This window comes from Parasteatoda tepidariorum, chromosome X1 (assembly GCF_043381705.1).
Source record: "Parasteatoda tepidariorum isolate YZ-2023 chromosome X1, CAS_Ptep_4.0, whole genome shotgun sequence".
NCBI classification, from domain to species: domain Eukaryota; kingdom Metazoa; phylum Arthropoda; class Arachnida; order Araneae; family Theridiidae; genus Parasteatoda; species Parasteatoda tepidariorum.
This window is the reverse complement of record NC_092214.1, coordinates 76,559,083-76,581,177: the sequence shown is the minus strand read 5'-3', so window position 1 is coordinate 76,581,177 and position 22,095 is coordinate 76,559,083. Positions and strand designations below refer to the sequence as shown.

General features: G+C 29.0%; 1 protein-coding gene across 4 annotated transcripts in view; it reads right to left on the bottom strand.

Annotated features, from left to right (window-relative positions):
• The window catches only part of LOC107437280 (tyrosine-protein phosphatase 69D), a 148,955-nt gene that overhangs the window by 6,798 nt on the left and 120,062 nt on the right, over nucleotides 1-22,095 (bottom strand). For all 4 annotated transcript variants that reach the window (XM_071187582.1, XM_043052292.2, XM_071187583.1 and 1 more), the window contains 3 exons: nucleotides 11,904-12,038; nucleotides 4,749-4,909; nucleotides 1,520-1,655 (listed from right to left, as the gene is read on the bottom strand). In XM_071187582.1, the coding sequence (XP_071043683.1) occupies nucleotides 1,520-1,655; nucleotides 4,749-4,909; nucleotides 11,904-12,038 (432 nt within the window). The remainder of the gene's footprint in view (nucleotides 1-1,519; nucleotides 1,656-4,748; nucleotides 4,910-11,903; nucleotides 12,039-22,095) is intronic.

Genomic DNA, 22,095 nt, shown 5'->3' with positions numbered 1-22,095 from the left:
AATATACAATATAATCTATAAATTATTAATATTAATTTTTTGTGGTTCATTGTATATTTTGACCACAGCATTATCAGTACATACTGGGATATAGGACTGGAAATTTTTTAAAATATGCCCGGAAAAGTCAGGGAATTATTTTCATCTATTTGAGTAGCAACCCTGGTCTTAGTAATTTTCTCCTTTCTCTGGAGAGTCAATGACATAAATTTCAAGTTTAAGTCGCTCTAACTATCGAATCAGGTTTTTAATCTCATGATATCTAACAGGGACCAGGTATTGTAATATCGAAAAAAATGTTTGTTGGAACATTAATTTCTGTATTTCAGATAATAGGTTTATCCCTATCATTATAAATGAGTTAGTAGAAAAAAAAAGTATTTTAGTAAACATAACAGACATAAAATGTCAATTTAGCAAATTTTCCCTGCAAATTTTCCTGAAAAACAAAAGTTTCTTCAAAAAAATTTAGCCAAATTGAAATATGTAATCAACTACATTATTTAATCACTGTACAAACTTTCAGAAATGATATAATATATTTAAACAAGCTGCTTTTGGTACAGAACATAGTCTAAAATGCAAAAAGTGATCAAAATAATGTTTTTTTATTTGCCAGGGAATTAATAAAAATCATAAGATTCCACATAAAGTGAAGGGCTTAAACTGAATTAAGTTTTATAATATGTCATATAAGTAATTTTTCATGCTAAGATCCAAACTTTGTAAATATATGTTGGAACAAATGCAACAAAACAACAATTTTTAAAATTGTTATATTGTAACAAGCCGCTTATCATTATGTAGAATTTTAAAGCTTGCATATATTTAGCATAAAAACTGTGGAGACTCCTTGAACCCAGTTTGTTATGACTGACATCATACAATTCATCAATTATATTTTTCTTTTTTTAATATTGTTAACAAAATGTTGTCATAGCATTATTTAAAACATGATTATCAACATTACTTATGATCAATGAGAGAAACAGGATTACGTTAATAAGTTGCAGTCACTTAAAAACCTACCAAAGAAATGATAGCTTTCAGTTTCATTGATTATATTTCAGATTCTGGAAAACATCAACCATACAGTAAGTGGAATGAAACGAAGGGCATCTTGATGTCAAAATTGTTTGCTTACCTAAGTACTTAGTATGTAACCAGTTTTTGATGATCTTCATAATCGAATGCACCATGCAATACCATAAACACCAAAGTTAAGTGCAACATAACAGTAATTTGTTACACCTAAGGACCCATTCAACTGATTTAAAAATTTCATTTTTATGCATTAAAAGTTACTTAGACTAAGACAATGTGAAAATTTAATTTAATTTTAAGTTGTACACTTTTCCTGATATTCCATATTTTGTTTCCTAAATTAAGATCTGTTCTGTTGTGATTGCCTTTTGCATTCATGACTTTATGTTCAATGGCTAAAAGGGTTTGTTTCTTAATATCCTATTAATTCTTTAAATTTATGCCTGCATGAATATCATTTAAAAAAGGTACTTACTAAAGTCTGAAGCATACAGTGTCGTTGTGATCTAGTATAACGAGCAGCTTGAAACACATCGACTCTTTCTTCAGCCTTTAACTGCTGTATTAAAACACTTAGTGTAACAAATACACTACTCCTGTCTCCTCCACCACTAAAAATAATGTAAACATTTGGTATAGTTATATAGATCTTAATATATTACATACATATATATATAAACAACTATGTTAATATATACTATATATAGTTGTTTCTATTTATAGAATGATAAAAATTAACTTTAAATTAAAACATTATTTCAGAAGAAGCATCTTTTGTAAGAAACTACTACATTATTTTCAGAAAATAAAGTTGTTCAGAAAATAAAATTCAATTTGTTTTCAAAAAGACACACTTCATACACCTATACACAGTTTTTCAAGTTCTACTAAATATTCACCCTTTTCTTTCTACAGACCAAGACAGAAACAGAAATTATTTACTTTGACTTTAAATTATGTTGCTTTGGTAAAACTTTAATAATTAATTTAAAAACTGACTTTTTTTTAAAACAAGTTGTGGGCCAGTGTGATATAATCCAAAGTAAATAATACCAGTTAAGGTTATAAGAATACTTCTTACAATCAAGCAAATCTAAGAGAATTTTTCTTATATCTCCTTCATAATATTTTATATGCAGGGACAAACTGAAAAGATGCTATATACTGAAGAATTTGAGATTAGTTTTATAGTATTTAGTTAAAAAACCCAACAGAAATGTAATAAACCTTATAATAAAATAAATTTAATAATAAAATGAACATAATGATCAAATAAATTTAAGAATTAAACAAACTTAATAAAATAAATTTTTCATATAACTTAGTGTTACTGTTCAATATAAAAAAACAGGTATCAAAACAGATGGAAAAAAAGAAAAAGAATTACTTTAATTGATTTGAGTTAAAAAAAAAAGTATAAAAATGGGACAATTTAAAATATGTTTTGCAACATATTTAATTTAAACTTTAACAATAAGTTTTAAAGTTAAACTATAAGGTCATTAAATTAAAATTTAATTTTACTATTTATCTATAACACCCATAAAAGCTGACTTTTGCATTGCTAATAGCAATTATTTCTCTTTTTCAATAACTAAATTAAAATCTTTATAAACTTTGTAACTAAAATTTGTTTCAGCATATACTCCCTATGGCCTTTGAATAAGCTGCAAATTTTTAAAACAAGATGAGAAGAATATTTTAATATTTTATGTTTATAGGGTGCTTTTAAATTGTTCTTAGGATTACCTAATTTTAAACAATAGCAAAAAATACTACAAATTAATAAAAACACACAAGAAACATTTTTTTAAATAACCTTATATCCAGTTGAGTTCTATTTTTCTTTATTGACATTAAGTCAAGTTGAGTTCTATTTTGTAAGGCAATGTTTACAGGAATCATGTTTAAAAAGTAACATTTTGCTAAAAAATAGTATTTTGAATCGCACAAGTAAATCTATGCATAATTGTGAGACATGTAGTAGCTATTCAGATTTTGTAGGGAGTTAAAATAAAAATAAGAAAATTTTACGAAAAAAAAAATTTTCAGGAAATTTTTTTGTACAATACACACGATTATTTCTTATTTTTAAGAAGTTTAAAGAAAGAACTAAAAAAATATTGTTAATTCACCACTGCCTTGAAAATGTCAGTTTGTGTGGCATATTTCTTAAATTGTTTGCAACCTTTAGAAGAAACCCAGGCATCACTAAACATTTATAAAAAAAGAAGGAAAAAAAAAGAAATAAAACTAAAATAGGAATTGATCAGAAATAAATTAAAAAACTGGCGTGATTTCGCAAAGGGAGAAACCTGAATTTTCTTCACTTTAGAAATTTTTCAATACAAAAGTAGATCAAAATAAGTTTAAAAGAAAACTGAAAATCATTTATATTTTCATGCAACTATAAATTATTTCAAATCTACAGACTAAAGAATAAATGTATATAAAAATAAATGATGAGAGATGCAAAACATTGTAACAATCTGGAAACAAAGTTCATCCAAAATGAACAAACCTGTTACAAAGATAATCAAATCATGCCTATTAAATAATGAGTCTGTAGCTGTAAAACATTTTATTCTGAATTCAATCATTTTAGTAGTATACTGAATTCAATTACCTTCAATATACACCTTACTTCTATCTCAACTAATGCTCCATGTGAATTTTCCATTGTTCGAAAGAGTGCTAAGAATTTTCTCCTGTGAGCTTTTCATGATGTCTGCCGGTTTTTCCTGTTACAACTTCAACAGACTGAAATCTTGCTCCTTTTAATGCAGATTTGACAGTGGGAAACAAATAAAAGCTCACATGTTGCTAGCTCAGGTGAATAAGGTGGATGGTTTACCTCTGTGATGTTGAACTTAGCTAGAAACATCGTGACAGACAATTGATGGATGACTTTTTCCACAATCCGGGTCTTGCAAATACTTTGCCAATTTTAGAAATCACATGACTAGTAAACCATAAGTAAGAATGAATCTGATTACCAAATTTATCATCCATCTTGGTGAGGAAGGTGAATATCTTTACCGTCTTTCGGGCCATCTTGAAAATGCTTAAATCACTAAAAAACTCACACAGGTGATGAACATTTATGTTTTCAGTACGATTTGAGAGATAAGAGAAAAAATTTTCAACTTAAAAATGTTAATAAGTTTATCTTTAACACCATTTTGCAATTAGCAATTGGGCATATTAAGCAAAAATCGTAAGATAAAGATTTTTTTTTACAAGATAACCAAAAGTCCGAAACAAAATTAACAACTAACGATGGAATTTTTCTATTTTTGCTAATTAAAATGAAAGAAAAAAACATTTATCAAAAATCTTTCAATTCTTACAATCTATAATTTAAAAAACCCACACTAGTATTCATAGAAATTGGGATATTCTGAACATACACAAAAATCAGGACAAAATATTTTCTATCAGGAAAATCAGAAGGCAAAAATACTGCAAAAAAAAAAACTTTTTATGTACTTAATAAATAGAAAATAATTTTTATTGTCAAGTTGTGTAAGCATGGCAATGAAACTCTAACAGTCTCATAAAGGTAGCTAGTAAAACTCACTATAAATAATGCGCTACAAAGTTAACAAAATTATTTGGTTAATTTCAATATTTTTTCCACTTTTTAAATCATTATTACAGATCAGTGCTCATGACTTTAGATTATAATAAATTACTTTATTCACCTGCAATGGACAGTAATTGGTCCACTTCCTACTTGTTTTTCTTGATTGAGTTGTACATCTTCAATTAATGTAACTAGACCAAGTGTACCATCAGGAACTGTACCAGCACTGCAAGGCCATTCTTGAAATTGAAATTGTGTAATCGTATGCTTATCATTAGTCTAAAATAGAACAAAATATTTTTCATAAAAGATAAAATAATAATATGAAGATAAATGCTTATTAATATAAACTGTCTACTTTAACTATCTCCACAGAAAAATATCAAAACATAATATAATTAAACAGTAGAAAAATTTTGCGGAATTTAAAATTTCATTGCATGATTTGCAAATTTACATAATTTACGTTGAAATTTCTCTAATATCATAAATACTTGTTGTTAAATAAAAATTAATCATAATTATACATTTGAACATTAAACTAAAGATATAAATATATAACAGGTGAATTTTTTACAACAGTAAGCAGTAACTATTAATGAAATTTTTTCCAAGGACATCTGTATTTGGACATGACAAGCTGATTAAATACAACATCTGAATTTTGAAGTATCTGAACAGTTTGTAAGATATGAGGCAGTAAACAGTTAAAAAAAAAACTCTCAATATTTCAAGACCAAAATAGTGAACACCATTGCTTTAAAAAGATGTAAGCCGTAGGATGTTTCAGAAGAGATGTTTTAAATAGTCCTAATAGAGGAACAAAGGATAGGAAAAAAAAGAGGACTCTGAATTTGTCTTTGAGGAAAATAACTATGTGAGTCATCCACTTGTTAAAAGCCATTCAGACTATTCCTTTTTTACTTTAAGGTAATATAACTTTTGTAAGAGAACTTAATTTTTGTTTGTCTGTTAAGTTTAGAACAGAAGTTATTTTAAGTGAAACAATAAAAAGGTAAATACAGCGTGTTCCACTTGAATAAAGCTACCTTGATTTTGTGCTACAATTGGATGCAAAAAGAATCAATATGAATCAAACAAGTATATGAAGAAAGTCAATAACCAAACACACAGTTATAAAGAGTAATTCACTCTCTGCTGCAGCTGGACAGGAAGAAAATCGAATAAGTAAAAAAAAAGTGGAAAAAAGTGCCCCATCGAAATAAAGCCATTTCACATGATAGCCAAAATATTTGCCACATTTATATAAGACTTGAACTATGCAATGTTGCTTACCAATACCAGGAGGACAGTAGTATGAATGTTATGCCAGGTTTCAATGATAGTAGCCTTCAATTCTGTCATGGAGAGAAAGTACTCCTTTTTGGTATATACAGCCTTATTCAGAATAGCCATCACATTTTCTTAGGGATTGAAGTTAAGGGAAAGGACATGTCATTCATGGAGAGCAACCCCTTATCTAAAAACAATGACGGGGAAATTTTTTATATGTAAATTGAGGCATTATCCTGCTTTTAAATATGGCTTAGGTCGCAAATTCTTTCTATAAACGGGTTTCTACCAATTTTTGGTAATTTCCAGGTGGCATGGGAAAGAATCCAGGTTAGCCCATTTTAGGCCAAGTGTAGTAGTTTTATAAAATGTGGTATTGTTTTCATTGAAATATACAATTAAAAAAACCAGTCTAATTACATTCATTCATCAACATTACATTCATTAAGGCACAAAAAAATTTGTGTATGAAAAATTATATTTTATTAAAGAAATAAAATATTGCATGTAGGCACCATTCACCAAATCAATGAACAAACAACCATTTAGTTGAATGCTAGTTTTTTACAAAATTTGTTTCATTCATTTTTTTATTTACTGATTAGCAACTTTAATCCATCATAAAAACAGATGATAAATCTCAAAAGCAATAATCATACATTTTCAAAAAATTCCATTTGTCAATAATCATTTTAAGTTAAAAAACTTGAATAGTTTAAAATGTTTTCAACAGAAAGTGTTTACTCCAATTGAATTATTAATAACACCAGCCTGCAACAATTTCTTGTTTTAAAAGTAATAGTTGTTAATGTATTTTCGCATGCTTATTTCAAAAATAATATCAGTTTTCACATATGATGTACAGTTTTTTTGAAAAGTAAATTTTTAAAATAAGTAAAAATACACAGATTTTTTGCGATTTGGAAAGGATAAATTAATAAAGTATGTATGTTTATTTGTTTAAATAAATTCTGAAAACCTCTTACTTCATTGAAATTAAATAATACATTTATATTGAATAAATACTTATAATTGTATTTAAAAAAAACCTTTTATTTTAAAATTCAAAACATAGATGGCAGTACTGTCTTGCATTATCTTTATTCTAAAAAATTGTTCATCAAACCAAAAGCAATCACGTTTGCAGTTGTTCTTCGGTTTATGTTTTGATTTTCCTGTATTTCTTTATTGTTGAACTGTGTCCTTTCTATTGTGTTTCTAATATGGCGAGTAGTTCCAGGAGGTGTTGTGAGAATGATCCAAATTCACTTTGCTACATTTGTGAAGAATATATGTTAAAAAAACAATGAAATACGATCACTTCCTTCGTTAAGAAGGCCTACTTTTGGTACTTCGGATTGAAACTGGGCGACCAAGACAAATATTGGGCGCCGCATTTCACCTGCCGTTCCTGCATAGAAAAGTTAAGAAATTGGACTTTAGGTAAGAGTTTATCTTTACCTTTTGGAATACCTATGGTGTGGCGTGAACCGCAGAACCATGTGGATGACTGTTGTTTCTGTTTGTGTAAAATTGCAGGATATAATAAACAATCGAAATCAAACATTGTTTACCCAAATTTAAAGTCTACTATAAGACCTGTCGCACATTGTGAAAATATTCCTGTCCCGACACGACCTAAGGCTTTTGATAGTGCTAATATATCTGAAAGCGAAAGTGATGAAAAAGCCTTCGATTTCACCGTGAAAAATGAAGCACCTGAAAAATTTAATCAAGCTGAATTAAATTACCTAATTCGTGATTTAGGTTTAACTAAAGAAAATGTAGAATTATTAGGCTCTCGGCTAAAAGAGAAAAATTTATTAACGACACAGACGTCGTTTAGTTGGTACAGGAATCGAGAAAAGTAATTTTATCATTTTTCGAATCTGAAAAGTTCTTGGTTTATTGTGCTGACATACCTTTGTTACATGAATTAGAAGATAATATTCCTTATAATCCGAATGATTGGCGACTATTTATAGATTCCTCCAAGAGGAGTCTAAAAGCAGTTTTATTGCCTAACGAATCTGAACTTGCATCAGTTCCAGTTGCACATTCCGTTTTCATGAAAGAAACATATGAAAGTATGGAGATGCTTGTCACTAAAATAAAATACACTGAACACAAGTGGGCAATAAGTGGTGACTTAAAGGTTATAGGTCTGCTTCTCGGGCAACAAAGTGGATTTAGTAAATTTCCGTGCTTTATTTGTGAATGGGATAGCACGGATAGAGAGTCATTGGATAAAAAAGATATGGCCGAAGAGACAAGAATGGATTCCTGGTAAGAAGAATATTTTAAATGAATATTTAATAGATCCACAAAATGTTTTATTGCCCCCACTTCACATAAAATTGGGACTCATAAAGCAGTTTGTGAAAGCTTCGGATAAAGGTGGAAAATGTTTTGAGTATCTTACATCGAAGTTCCCAAAATTGTCTAGCTCTAAAATTAAAGAAGGTGTATTTGATGGAACACAAATAAAGAAATTAGTTAAAGATTCCAAATTTGAACAATGTATGACAAATAGAGAGAATCAGGCTTGGGTTGCATTTAAAGATGTCGTAGAAGGTTTTTTGGGAAATGAGAGAAAAGAAAATTACAAAGAACTTGTAACTGAGTTATAACGTACTTATCTTTTGGGGTGCAATATGAGCATTAAAATTCTCTTCCTTCACTCACATTTGGAACAGACGATTTAGGAAAAATGAGTGACGAGCAAGGTGAAAGATTCCACCAGCATATAAAGGAGATGGAACGCAGATATCAAGGACGGTGGAATGTTAACATGATGGCCGATTACTGTTGGTGTTTAAAAAGAGACAGTGATGTGGACCATAAACGAAAAACCCAAAGAAGAAGCTTCTTGACTTCAAGAAAAACACAAAACTTATCATAATATTGTAAATGAACAGCATTATTGTGTTTAGTTAATAGTAACTACTGTTGCAACTGTATGCATTATACTGAATTTTGTTAATTTTTTAATCTTCATTTGCAAAAAATCCTTACGTATTACATAAAATTTAGTTTGCATTTTGGAATGACATCATCATTGCTGATATAAATCAATAAAAATTTCACAAACAAGAATTTTTTTTGCAGGCAGGTGTAATTTATGGATGTCTTTAAAGCCCTTGACAATAGCAGAAAAATAAAATTAGTAAAAAATATAAGTCACAGTGATAATAAAAGAAATATCAATTGAAATGGTGCATTTGCAGATCTTTGGTTCAAAATAGGTTAAGTTAACCACTGTAGCTTTCACACAAAATAAATGAGTCTCCACTTTACTGTATAATGGAAGAAATATTATTTCTTTTTGTGTCATGCCGATTGTATACAAAATTGTCTTAATTGTCATTTGCGGACCTTGGGTTAAGTTAACCACTGCAGCTGTAGCTTTCACACAAAATAAATGAGTCTCCACTGTATAATGGAAGAAATATTATTTTTCTTGTGTCATGCCGATTATATACAAAATTGTCTGGATTATCAAAATTCGTTTACTCTACTATCCTCAGCTTGAGGATAGTTTTCAACTTAAGATACTGCTTAATTCTTTTATATGGCAAATTATTTGTATGAAATATAAAATTAAACTGTAGGTGAGAAAAAAAGATAAACTCCCCTCTAATGGACAGCAAGGTTTTCCAAGGTTGTAAAGGAAGCTTGTCATGAGGGCTATTGATTATCTAAAAATGCTAGAAACCCATTTATTGCCATTTGTAGAGACAATTGGTGGCTCAAGCTAGATTATTCAGTAGGATAACAATTTAGGTTGAAAATCTTTCCAGTGGGGATTTTTTGATAACAGGATGTTTGTCATGCATAGCCCCAAGAAAACATGGAGGTTAACCTCAGTTGGGTTGCATATACCAAAACAGGAGTTTTAGTGTGTGGCAAAATTAAAGGCTACTATTTGAAACCTGACATAATATTGATGTTTCTGTTCTTAAGGTATTGGTAAATGTAAAACATATATTTCAAGTCATAAATAAATGTGGTGGGTATTTCAGCTATAATTAGAAGTGCCTTTATTTCATTGGGACATTTTTTTCTCTTATTTTTTCTTATTCGTTTTATTTCTTGTACAAGTGGAGCAGGGAGTGAGCTCTTTGTAAATATGTATTTGGATATCAACTTATTAAATATATATATGTCTGGTTCAGATTGTTTTTTCTTTGCGCCCAATGATGGCATAAAATTAAGGTGACTCTATTTAAGTATTTTATTAAGTAAGGGGCACACTGTAGCACTTAACAAGTTTTGCAACTAGACTCATCAATTTGCTTCATTAGCAATTTAAAATAGGATGTAAACTCCAATGTTCAATGACTCTTTGAAGTTTGTTTGTTTAAGGATAATATCTTGAGTAATATATTATGCTTCATTCATAAAGTATATGAATATAATATAGCAATCTTGTCTTTTTCTAAATCACATTCAAGAGCAATTGAATGAAATCAAACAAACTGTGGTTTGGATTATTAAATAGTTCAATCTGTATTTTTCCGACAAAAATTTCAACTGGACATAAAAATTATTCTAAATATTTCAGGAATCTAGTTTAATATAAAGTTTCATGGTACAAGAGCTTGCTTGTAGCTGTGCTAATCTGAAGCAAAAACTTACAATACCAGAGATGCCAACTTGCTCCAGACAGTGGATATATATATTTTCGAGTGGTAGTTCTTTAGTGTATGAATCTTGGATTAATTAATTCAATATATAAGGTTTTTACTCACCACTATTTTTAAATAATTCCAAGGCTTATGTAATATGCCAACAATTTTGTAACAGTTAAGCTGTATTGACCCTTTCAAAACTGTTTCAAAATTAACCAAAAATCTGCAAATTTTACTTCGTAGTTCTCTGCTGTTTTTTAAAATATTTTGTTTAAGTTCAGAGCAATTGGCATCTTTGAAATACATGTTCGAAACAACGAAATGAAATAGCGATAGAAACTATGTTTAACAAGCAAACAAAAGGGGGAAAAAAAGCAAAGGTCACTAGAACAACATAGTTTTGAAACCAATATGAGTATTTACCTGAAGAAGATCCTTCTACTACTACTAGAACTATGTTAGAAAAATTCAACACATTTAAATTAGTTGTGAAAAAAAGAGGAGGCAAATTTATGATAAATTAGAATTTTAGCTAGAGAAAACATACATCATCTTTAAACATACACACAAAAAGTAGTTCCAGGTAATATCAATATAATTGAACATTAACTTAGCTAAAGATTCATATAAGCTAGAATAAAAATATTTAAATATAAGCAAAACTTATTTGTGTAAATTACTTCTGTGCATTGAAATCTTGTTAAACTCTTTAGTTTTACATACATACAAAAAGCATCAATTCAAAAAACTGAACTTAGTTTTTAAAAATTATTCTTAAATCTGGTTAAAATGTTTTCTTAACAGCATATTTATTATAAAACTACATTTTTTATGAGATCTAGTAGATATGAGTAGTTACCGTTATTGTTACAGTGGTGGTGTGTAATCAGACTGATATAATGGACCAATAAAGTATATTTTCTTGTGATCCAAGTTATATTTTAGTAGCGCCTGATTAGTGGATCACCTATGATTTCAAATTCAAAATTTTCAACTATTATTTTTAGAATAAAGAACAAAATTGTCTTATTTTGTCCCTCCAATATTTATTACTATTCATAAAGTTTGATGAAAATATAATTATTCTAACAAAAATGAGTCATGTTATTTTCATATAGTAAAAGAATTACACATTTTTTTCACTGATTTTCTTGGTGAGAAATTTTGAAGATATAAAGATATAGTTAAAGTTTTGAATATAGATATAGTTTTGAAGATATAGTTAAAAGGGGTATGCACTTCGAATTGAAAAATTATTTCATTCATTAAAAAGATGTATATTAACATAATAACATGAAAACTAAAAGAAAATTTAAAAATTAAACATTAGAAACAAACTAAACCCTTACTTTTGATTTTGTATTAATCACAGAAAATTCTCTCTTTGTATAAAATGGAAGCTTTTCACAACTTTCAAATGTTACTTTAATATAATCACATAATTTCTCTTCTTCTTCTGTAGGCCAATAGGACTGACATTTTGTCTAAAAATAAATAATTAGTTACCAAGAGAAAAATAGCAACTAGATAGATGCAGAATTCAGTAATAAAGAGCTGAGAAGGAAAACAAGACTTTTTAAATATAATTACCCTTAATTTACATAAGTACTATAAATGTCAACAATTTCAGGAATATATCATGAGTAAGGGTCATATAAATTCATAAATGGGAGAGTTATGTAACATTTTTAAAAATATACAGTTATTATAAAAAAGTAAAATAATGTGATAAATATATTATAAACTAAAGAAGTGAAACTTGGACAACTACACAATATGAAGAAAAATTACTTTTAACTTAAGAAAGAAAAATTATGTGCAAAAATATTTGGACCTATAAAGAATAGCAATATTTGGAAAATCATATAAAATCTAGAAATTCAGGAACTATTTAAAGACAAAGATATAATTAACATCATAAAGTCTAAAAGGCTACAGTGGTTGGTTTACTTAATAAGAATGAATGACACTTTAAAAAAAAAGGTCTTTTTGACAAAGATGCTAGGAAAGAGAAGTGTTGGTTGGGCGAGACCTAAAATTCATGAAAGTTAAAAGTTATAAAAAGAAAGCTTGAGAGACGAAAAGTTGCTAGATGTGTGGTGAAGGAGGTCAAGATCCTTCATGGGTTGTAACGCCAAGGAGTGAGTGAAAGATGAAAACTACTGAAACTCTGAATTCAGAGATAAAAGAAATACAAATTGATTGTATATCCTGATATTGACAACATTGTTGCAGAAGCTTGATTAGCAGAGATACTAATGTTGTGAAAGATCCATGTGAAAAAATAAAATAACTGATTTAGTATATTGCAGGGCTTAGCACAACTTAATGCAGAAAAAGTAGTAAAAAAAGTGACTAAAATTTTTAAAAAAGTTACATATAGTGACTACATTAAAGCAATGTAAACAACTTGCAACATCTTAGTAGCCTTAATATAATATAAAAAGTTGAGCTAGATCAAGTATAACTTAAAAAACAATAATAATTATAATCAATTATAATGAAAATAAAAATTCATTCATTACATTACTTAACAGCTACTGAAATTTTTTATAAAAATTTTCTCAATAAATATTCACAAAATTTTTATAACTAAAATAAATAAATAAATAAATTACAGGCTTAACTTAAATTAAGAAAACTTTTATTTTTAAACATAACAAAGATTAAATCAAATATTAATAATTCAACTATTAGTAATTAAGTCCTGAATTTTCATGAATTGATGTGATTAATGATATCATTTATTTTACGCTAGGAAATGTATCCATTATTTTGAGTTGGTCTTAAAATAACTCTCTATCAGAGCAGACTTCTTTTCTAGAGTTTTTTGAAAGGCATCTCCTCTCTTTCCCTCCTTACTTTAGCAACACCTTGCAGCATTGCTTCTGCTAATTTAACTTCTTCCAAATTTCCTATTTCTACTCCTTCTTTTAATTGTTTTGTTGCTTCATTAAAAAGACTATCTGCAGTTTTCCGTTTAGCTTGTTCTTTTTCTCTTTTATCTTTCAGTGCTTCCTGACAATTTTTCATGTTTTTTTTTATCTTCTAAAATTTTTTGTTTGTTTTCATTTCCTCGCTTTTTTAATTCTTCCTCATCCTTTTTCTTTTGTTCTACCATCTCCTTCAGTTCATTTTGCTGCAATAAATCATTTTCGTAATTGCGATAGGCATTACGTGCATAACTTAGAAGTTCTTTTGTTATAGGTACCGATTGCGGTTTGTTATCGAAAGATTTTAATATGCTTTTTACAGTCATTATAGATGTTAAAGTTCCTTCTGACATAGAGGCTTTTTCATCAGTGAGAGTTCTACCAGAGACCGAAAGCCCTTGTTCAACTTCAGCATTGCCGCGAGATAAAACCAATGCTGCTTTGACTACAGTTGCTACTAGAGGATTTTTAAATTTGTTCAAAGAGGTTTTCAAGGACAACAAACTACCCCAATAAACATCAATCTTGTCACTGTGAGAAATTTCTTTTTCTAATTGTAAAACTTTCCACACATCAACCAGTTTATCAAGAGCAACATCTATCTGAAGAGCTTTTGCTACTGCTGTGATGTTGCTACTACTTCGAGCAATTTTTCTTTCTCGAGGATGTAAGCACCTCAATTTCTTGACTAAACTGGAAGAAAATGAGGTTTTTTCAATTAAGTACTTGGAAGCAACCAAATAATGCTGCTATGCAGCTTTCAAGAAATTGTACTTCTCACTATCACTCAAGGATTTTATTTCAGCCATAACGGCGCCACAACAAACAACTTGCTTCAGCGGAAGATGGTTTGTTTCACATGTTACACTGTTAGTATTTATAATGTTCTGCTCTAAAAATGACTTCTTGCAAAACCAGCTATTTAATGTTTGAATTAAAGTACTTAGTTCATCATATAAAACATGAACCAGTGGTTCTTCTTTCTGGAAAACACCAGTGAAACTAGTGAAAATATGAGCACTTGACAAAGCAAAGTGCAATTCTGCTTTGATTGTGCTTTTCTTTAATAATGTCATTACATTTTTACAGTGGCGATTAGTATTGCCCAATGAGCTTTTGCTTTGTGGGATATACATCAAAAAATAGATATTAATAGCCTGCCATTGCTCAATCATTCGAGTGCATGCGAGCTCCAGAGTTAGCCATCTAGAGGAGCAATGTTTAATCATTTTATTGTGCGGGACTCCTTCTTTTTCCTGAATTATGACAAAATTGTCCCATCTTGATGGCCATCCATCAAAAAAATGATAAACAGAAGTTATCAAATCTGCTGCATTTTCTCCAAGTTCATTCAAACCTTTTAAAAATGCATTGTGGACAATATGTATGTTGCAGGTGCCTATGTCTACAAGCTCTCTGTCCGATATAAGTTTTACTTCTTCATTCATCAGCCTATGAACTTTCTTGTTAACATTGGGACCGTCACTCCCCAACATCAACAATTTGCCTAGTGGAAGTTTCATTTCATCCATGGCTTCTGTTAATTTTTTAAAAATATTTTTGGCAGTTGCAGACCCAATAAACATTGTTTTTAAATGTTGTGAAATCACACAGTTCTGTGCATCTGACCAGTAACGTACAACAGTCTGCAATTCTTGCTTGTTCGCAGAGTTGGTAGTTTCATCATACATAATAGTAAAAAATGAATTTTTTTATATCTTTACTAATTTCTTGCTTAAAGTAGGGAGCTAGGGCATCTGTGATTAAATAATGAATTTTCCTTGGATTCAGTGAAAAAGGTGGAATACTGTTAGGAAACATAGCTTTAAAAGTTGCGACAATGCCAGAAAATGCTGCTGCTGAATTATTTGATGCAACAGTTTTCATTGCCTATATAAGTTCGGCAACAGTAGCAGATTCTTTTTCACTATGAAGATAAATGGTACAGAGAGTGTTTGTTCTGCTGCTTTCAGCTTACATTTCCTCATTTGTAGATATGTTGTTAAATAAACGCAATTGAAGCGGATTCTTTTTAACGTCCATTCATTCTTGACGCTTTTTTGTGCCAGCATGCTGAGAAATTTCTTGAAACCCCTTAGAGATATTCACAGTAGATGAACAAACTTGACAGAAGATAGAATAATCATCGCGTTTCTTTCCCCATTCTGATACTTCTTTGCCTGTGCCATCATCTTTCTTAAGTCATATTGGATTAAATGTGCATTTACCCATCATTAACAGTTAAAACCTATAAAAAATGTAATAGTTTACAAACAACAATAAAAACAAACTTAATAAAAGTTCGTGCATAAATAAATTATGAAAGAAAACATATTCAAAGAGAAAAAAAAAACACTTATCTCCTTTTCTAAAGCTGCTAAGAATTCAGTAATTTTAATTAAATAACCGAAAAATACAGTAGAGAATCAATTAACCGGGATGCTCAGGACTATCACTATACCGGATGTCTGAATTTCCTGGTCTTCTGGGTCGGCCAAAAGTGCCGTTAATCTATGTTTTATCAAACCCAAATTACAAGGAAAAAGTGAAACACATTCTAAAGTAAGAAAAAAAAAAAGATCTCCTAAATTTTTTTTAAAAAAAAAGGTAGAAAAATAACATTTAAAAGGATAAAAACATTTGCAAGTTTAGACTAGAAAAACAAGTTTAAAAAGGTTCATTGTAGACCTCGCCCAAACTTCAGCTGTCAAGATAAGGATAATTGCTTTCAGGTGCGTTAAAAAGCCCCCTAGAACGGACTTGGCTTAATACTCTCTTGGCATGATATAGCTATTTTCTCTTGGCGCTTTCTTTTTAACAAGGTTACTATTTTTCCTGGTATGAAGAAGTATTTTTCCTCTCCGTAAGAGTGAGATAGAAGTCTTAGTCATGAGAGGGAAAGTCTTAGCTATCAGAGGGAAAATTTTCTAAGAATGAAAGAAGCGAAAGAGCTGTACCTTGACTTACCACCATTTCATGAATAGCTTATCTTGTCTAGCGAATTGAAATAGATTTATGTAGAGCTTCTGCAATTTTAAATGAACTATAAAATTAAATAAAATTTCAATTATCAGAACATTTTTTTCTAAACATTGGAAGTCGTTATTAACAATCGCATTAAAGAAATATTTGAAATCCTAAGAATTTTTTTAATTGTAGTTCAAATCTAATTTTTCATTGAGTACAATTATTACGTCAATTAAATTTAATGAAATCGATCATAATGTTATTATTATGATTAATAATTTTAAACCATAAAATTTATCGTCTGTATGAATTAGGTTTGAAAATGCAACACATCTAAGAATTTAACATAATATAGTAATTGCACTGTAAAAACATAATTAGAAATAATAATTTTTTTTCAAGATTTTATGGGATAATGATTGAAACTATTTCTATGTATTGATATTCAAGCCGTGATACAGACTTGCGAACTAAATTAAATTCATGTTCAGTACAGAACTGAGAAATCATTCAATAGTCTTTAATGGTACAGTGCCCGCCGTTTATTAAAATCACTTTCGTTTTATGCTCTTTTGATTTTATTAAGCGGCTGATTTTATTAAGAGGCGATTCAACATTTGAAAAAAGAAAACTTTTTTACGATACATTCTAAATGCACACACTTTAAAAGCTGAAATAATGACCACATTGATGCTTTATTTTAACAAATTTAATTATTTTAATAAAGTAAAACCCTACATAAGATTAAATTTACAAAAGGTTTAAACAACCGATCAATGGTTGCTTGAGTTGCAGTATTTAAAATTAACTTTTCAACATCATTTGAGAGTATATAGAAGTTTTTATAGTTTTCGATATTCCTCCTCTTTGTTCTAAAGCTTTCCGCAATACATTAAGTGCTTTTCAGACTTCCATTGAAGTTGGCACTGATGAGTTTATTTCATCTTCTGAGTCTGATTCCTCCATTTCTTGATAAGAAATAACTTTGCAATTTTTGATGTCTGCAACAATTTCAGAATCAGATTTTTCTCCTGATGTTTGCAGGTTATCGTCAATAGCTACGTAACGTGAAAAATTCTCGTCCATTTCATTTTCTTCATTGCTGATCATTTCTTCGAAACAGTTATGAGCCCCATCTCCATTGAAGCTTCACGTTGACTACATTTAGGAAGCTTATCATAGTTTTGCAACACTTCGAATTTATCTTTAAGACTCAAATCCTTCCTTTTCGGCATGCTGATAAAATTTAACACCAAACGAACTTAAAAATGATATGTGCTCTAACTCTAACTATAATTTACTCAAACGGCTTAAATAATATGGAACATGAGCACAGACAGTTTTTGGAAATCTATTCATGTTCTCTGTTAAGATAGATAACAAAAGAAACTTCTCTCCCTTCTATGGTTCATTCAATAAAAAGTAAGATAAGAATTCGACCCCCTGTTGAGTGAGATAGGTTTCTCCAAACTTCATTCAAGTCAAGGAATTAACATTGATAAATTGATTTCTATGAACTCGCCGCTTACCACCCACATTTTTCCTTAACTCTTACACTATGTATATCGCAGGAAAGTGCTAACCACACCTGTTTCACAGGTTTGTGAGTAACTGTTGCTTCTTCTAAAAAAATCTTTAAACTTCGAAAAAATAAAATTTTATAAATAAGAACAAAAAAAGCTGAAATATTGCACCTTTGATTTATTATGTAGTCAAAATTTTGATCTTAAAAAGCGGCGGCATTGATTTTATTAAAGGATGTTTTTAAAATGTATTAATATTGCAACGATTCGGTTCTTGCCGATTTGATTTTATAAAGCGGCTGATTTTATTATCCGGTGATTTTATTAGCGGCAGGCACTGTATTAACAAAATATTTTCATGGCAATTTTATTTATTATTATTAAGCACAACATTGTTAAATGCGGTTTTATAATTAACTCTCCTTTTTTCCCAAATCCAAAGTTTTTTCCTTACTTTTTCAAAAATCTTGATCCTGAAGGTTTTCTTTTTAAAACTTAGTTGTTCTTTTTCGCAAATAAATTTTTTGACAATTTATTAGCTTTCAGAAAAATCACCTTTTACTAAAATAAATTAAATAAAGTTAGTTGGTTTTTGTCATACGAAATGAAGGAATGTAAATCAATTTGCTCAATCCAAAAATTTTTTTAAATTTAGAGGAAATTATATTTTATACAAAAAAAGTACAGAAAACTTTTTTTACACATAGAATATCCCAATAAACAACGCCTGTAAACTACATTTTTAAAATTTTTTTAAAAGTAAAGTTCAACTTTTAGTTTTTATTAGATGTCACAAAATAACATTGAATCATGGAAAATCTAATAAAAACTGGACCAATAATTTATGAGGTAGGAGACATTGAAAAAAGTTTGAATAGCAGAATTAAAAGAAAGTAGTTTAAATCCAATTAGAATTATTTCTCAAGAAATACTTTAGTCGTGTTTAGGTCATGAAATTTCTCATACTTAAAAAAAAATGTTTCAAAGAACAGCAATGAATTACAAACGAAAACAAGTATTTTTGAACACCCTGTGCCAAAAAATAAAGCAATTAATTTGAATGAAAGATTAAAAAAAGATTGATGATGGATAGATGAAATAAAAGACTTTAATTTGCATTGATAACTTTGGTTGCTGTTTGCAAACCCCTCCATACTTAAAATTTTAATAAAATAGTAATTTTTTTCTTGCAACTTTTTGGGCTATAACTCCGCAGATAATCAACAAAATTTTCGGAATTTCAATAGCAATTTCAATTACTATTGAAATTGCTATTTTTAAGTTTCTATAAAAAATTGTTAAAAATTTCTCAAGATATGAGGTTTTAAAGTAGGTTTTTCACTCTATGCATGCGTGGAATAATTTTAGAAATGTTTTTATATATTTAACATTTTCATCCATTTAACATTTTTATATATTTATTATATATTGAACAGGTGATTAAGAATTTAATGTATTCTTTAAAAATTAATGAAAATCACGTCTCCACTCCAAACTAATCATCATGTAGATTAGGGAAAAGATATACCATGTGATTGCTATTTTATCATGGAAGCCAACTCAGAAGACAAGGAAACCCTTAATTTCAGAACTAATTTTTTTGTGAAAGGTCTTTAAGAACTGAGTTTGCGTTACTTGAGTGATAATTCTATTGATATTATACTACTAATTCTATTAATAATATTTTGTGAATTTTTCATGTGTACTATGTGTTCATATACAATTGTAAAGTTCAATTTTTTTAAAATTTGTCTACCATATTAAATTTAATGACAATTAAATGAATACCAAGGTGGCCCTTGGACGACTAAATTTTTATTGCTAAATTAAATCCTACGAATGACCTAAGTATCTCTAAAATTATAAAATAATCTTAGTATTTCTTGAGAAATTAATAAAAATGTCAAAATCTGAAAGCGTCTCGCCCTTCATTGTAGGGCAGAATGTCTTATTGTCACTCAATAGTTGTATTCTCTGTAGAATAATTACTCGCACAAATATGTGGAAGTAGAGCATCTATCAATAATCCACAGTAAATCATTCTTATCTCTAAGAATATTTTAAAGTCACATCAAATTAATTTTGATAGACTATAATCAAATGATCACTGACAAAGTGTCCATCTTAAGGGTTTAAAAGACCTCAAAAATTAATAGTTTCTGATTTTTTTTTAAAATTTAATTTTTATCTATTGAGAGATATTTAAAGATTATTCTAATACACAAAATATTCGTAAAGGTTCGTAAGCATTAAAAATAGTCTTGAATATATGCACAAACTGTAATTTGTTTCAATTTTTGAATTTTTAATTGATTGACTTGTATAATCAATAATCTGAAGAATATGTCAACTATTATTAATTCCATTTCACATAGGATCAATATTTTTTTTTCCCTTTAAGTTTAGAGTATTTGGTAAATTTGACTTGACGACTTTTATTAAACGATTAAAAAAATAATGGCCTATCGGGGAATATCCACGGGCGGGTATTCAGAACATCTGAAAGAACTTTTTAACTTAATGAATCCAAAAAAACTGGTATTTATAAGAAAGTAATTACTGCAGACGAAGTTTAACTGCGTGGAACAATCAGAATTATAAAAAGAGAATAAAGTATCTGGACGAGCATCAAAGAAAACAAAATGGCGATACAAAAGAACATTAGCAAAATGTAATAACAAATGAAAAAACAAAGATGTTGACACTTTATTTTTATTTTATAACCGTCGTTGAACAGCTGACCCAATTTCATGGGTTTACGACTACTTAAGCTCAACTCCGTAGCCTTGTAATTTTGAACCAATCCAGAAGACAAGGAAAATCCTGGATCAGTACCCCCAGAGGTATTGATTTGTTGTGGGAACATGGAGGACTTTGAGACTCGACTCTCAGGCATGTTTAAAGTCACCATTTACTACACGGGGAGTCTTCGGCCGGCGAGGATCGAACCCACGACCTCTTGGATATGGGCCCAGCGCCCTACAGACCAGGCTATCCCGGCCTACAAGATGTTGACATTGTTTGAAATAGGAATTTTTTTTTAAAAATAATTATATGCTATACAGCTTTTGATAAACCAGTACAGTTGTAAAGATCAGCACATGCTGAGCTTTATGACGTATCATTTTCTAGAATTAAGGAAGCGTTGCAATCATTTGAAATACACTTATGATAGATTTTCGTTTTGTGTTTCATCCTTATTCTACATAAAAATTCATTAAATAAAACTAATTTACCACCTCGAATTGATTCGACATACTCAAACTGAGCCATTTTGTTTGCATGTAAATCTTGGAGCCAACCTTAAAAAGTGATAAAGATAGTGATCTCTCCCCTCTTTTACAAACAAAACTGGAAATTCAACTCCTTATCAACCCATACCCAATATAACAGGTGCTCAAAAAGGATTTTTTTTGTTTTGTTAATTTTTAATACTTTTTATTCCTGTACTGATTCACTCTTACTCTTTTACTTATTTTACACTACAATATTTTAAATCGTTAATTTTTTAACTGGAATTTTTATATTTTTCTCATTATTTTAGAATAATTTAAGTCAAAATAAGTGAAAATATTATATTTAGCATTTTAATAATTTATGATTACGAAATACAACATGAAACAGTTCTTTTTCCTGTGTTAAAATTAAAATTTTCTAAACATGACACTTCCAAACAATCTTCAAATGTGCACTTATTTAGATTTAAATTAAGAAAAACAATTATTCATCATTGAAATTACAAAATTATTGATATACTTTTGAGTAAGAATTATTGATACAATTTTAGAAAAAATAAAAAAACTTTCGAATAAAGCTTTAAAAAAAAATGCACAAGTTATTTCCTGATAATCTAAACGAATTTTTAGTAACTATTCGAGTGTTTTTTATAATTAAAAAATACCTAAATGTATCTTTGCTTATAATTAGAGCATCATAAAAAAATTATTTTAAAACAGACACCAGTCTCCAATCAACGTCAAAAGATTAATAATATGCTAGCTTTGTAATTTTTCGCCTACATTTTACGACGACGACAAATGAATCAACAGCAACGAAAGCATTCTTTAAAAAAAAAAAGAAAAAAATTGAAATCATTGCTTTATAAAACTGAAGTGCCA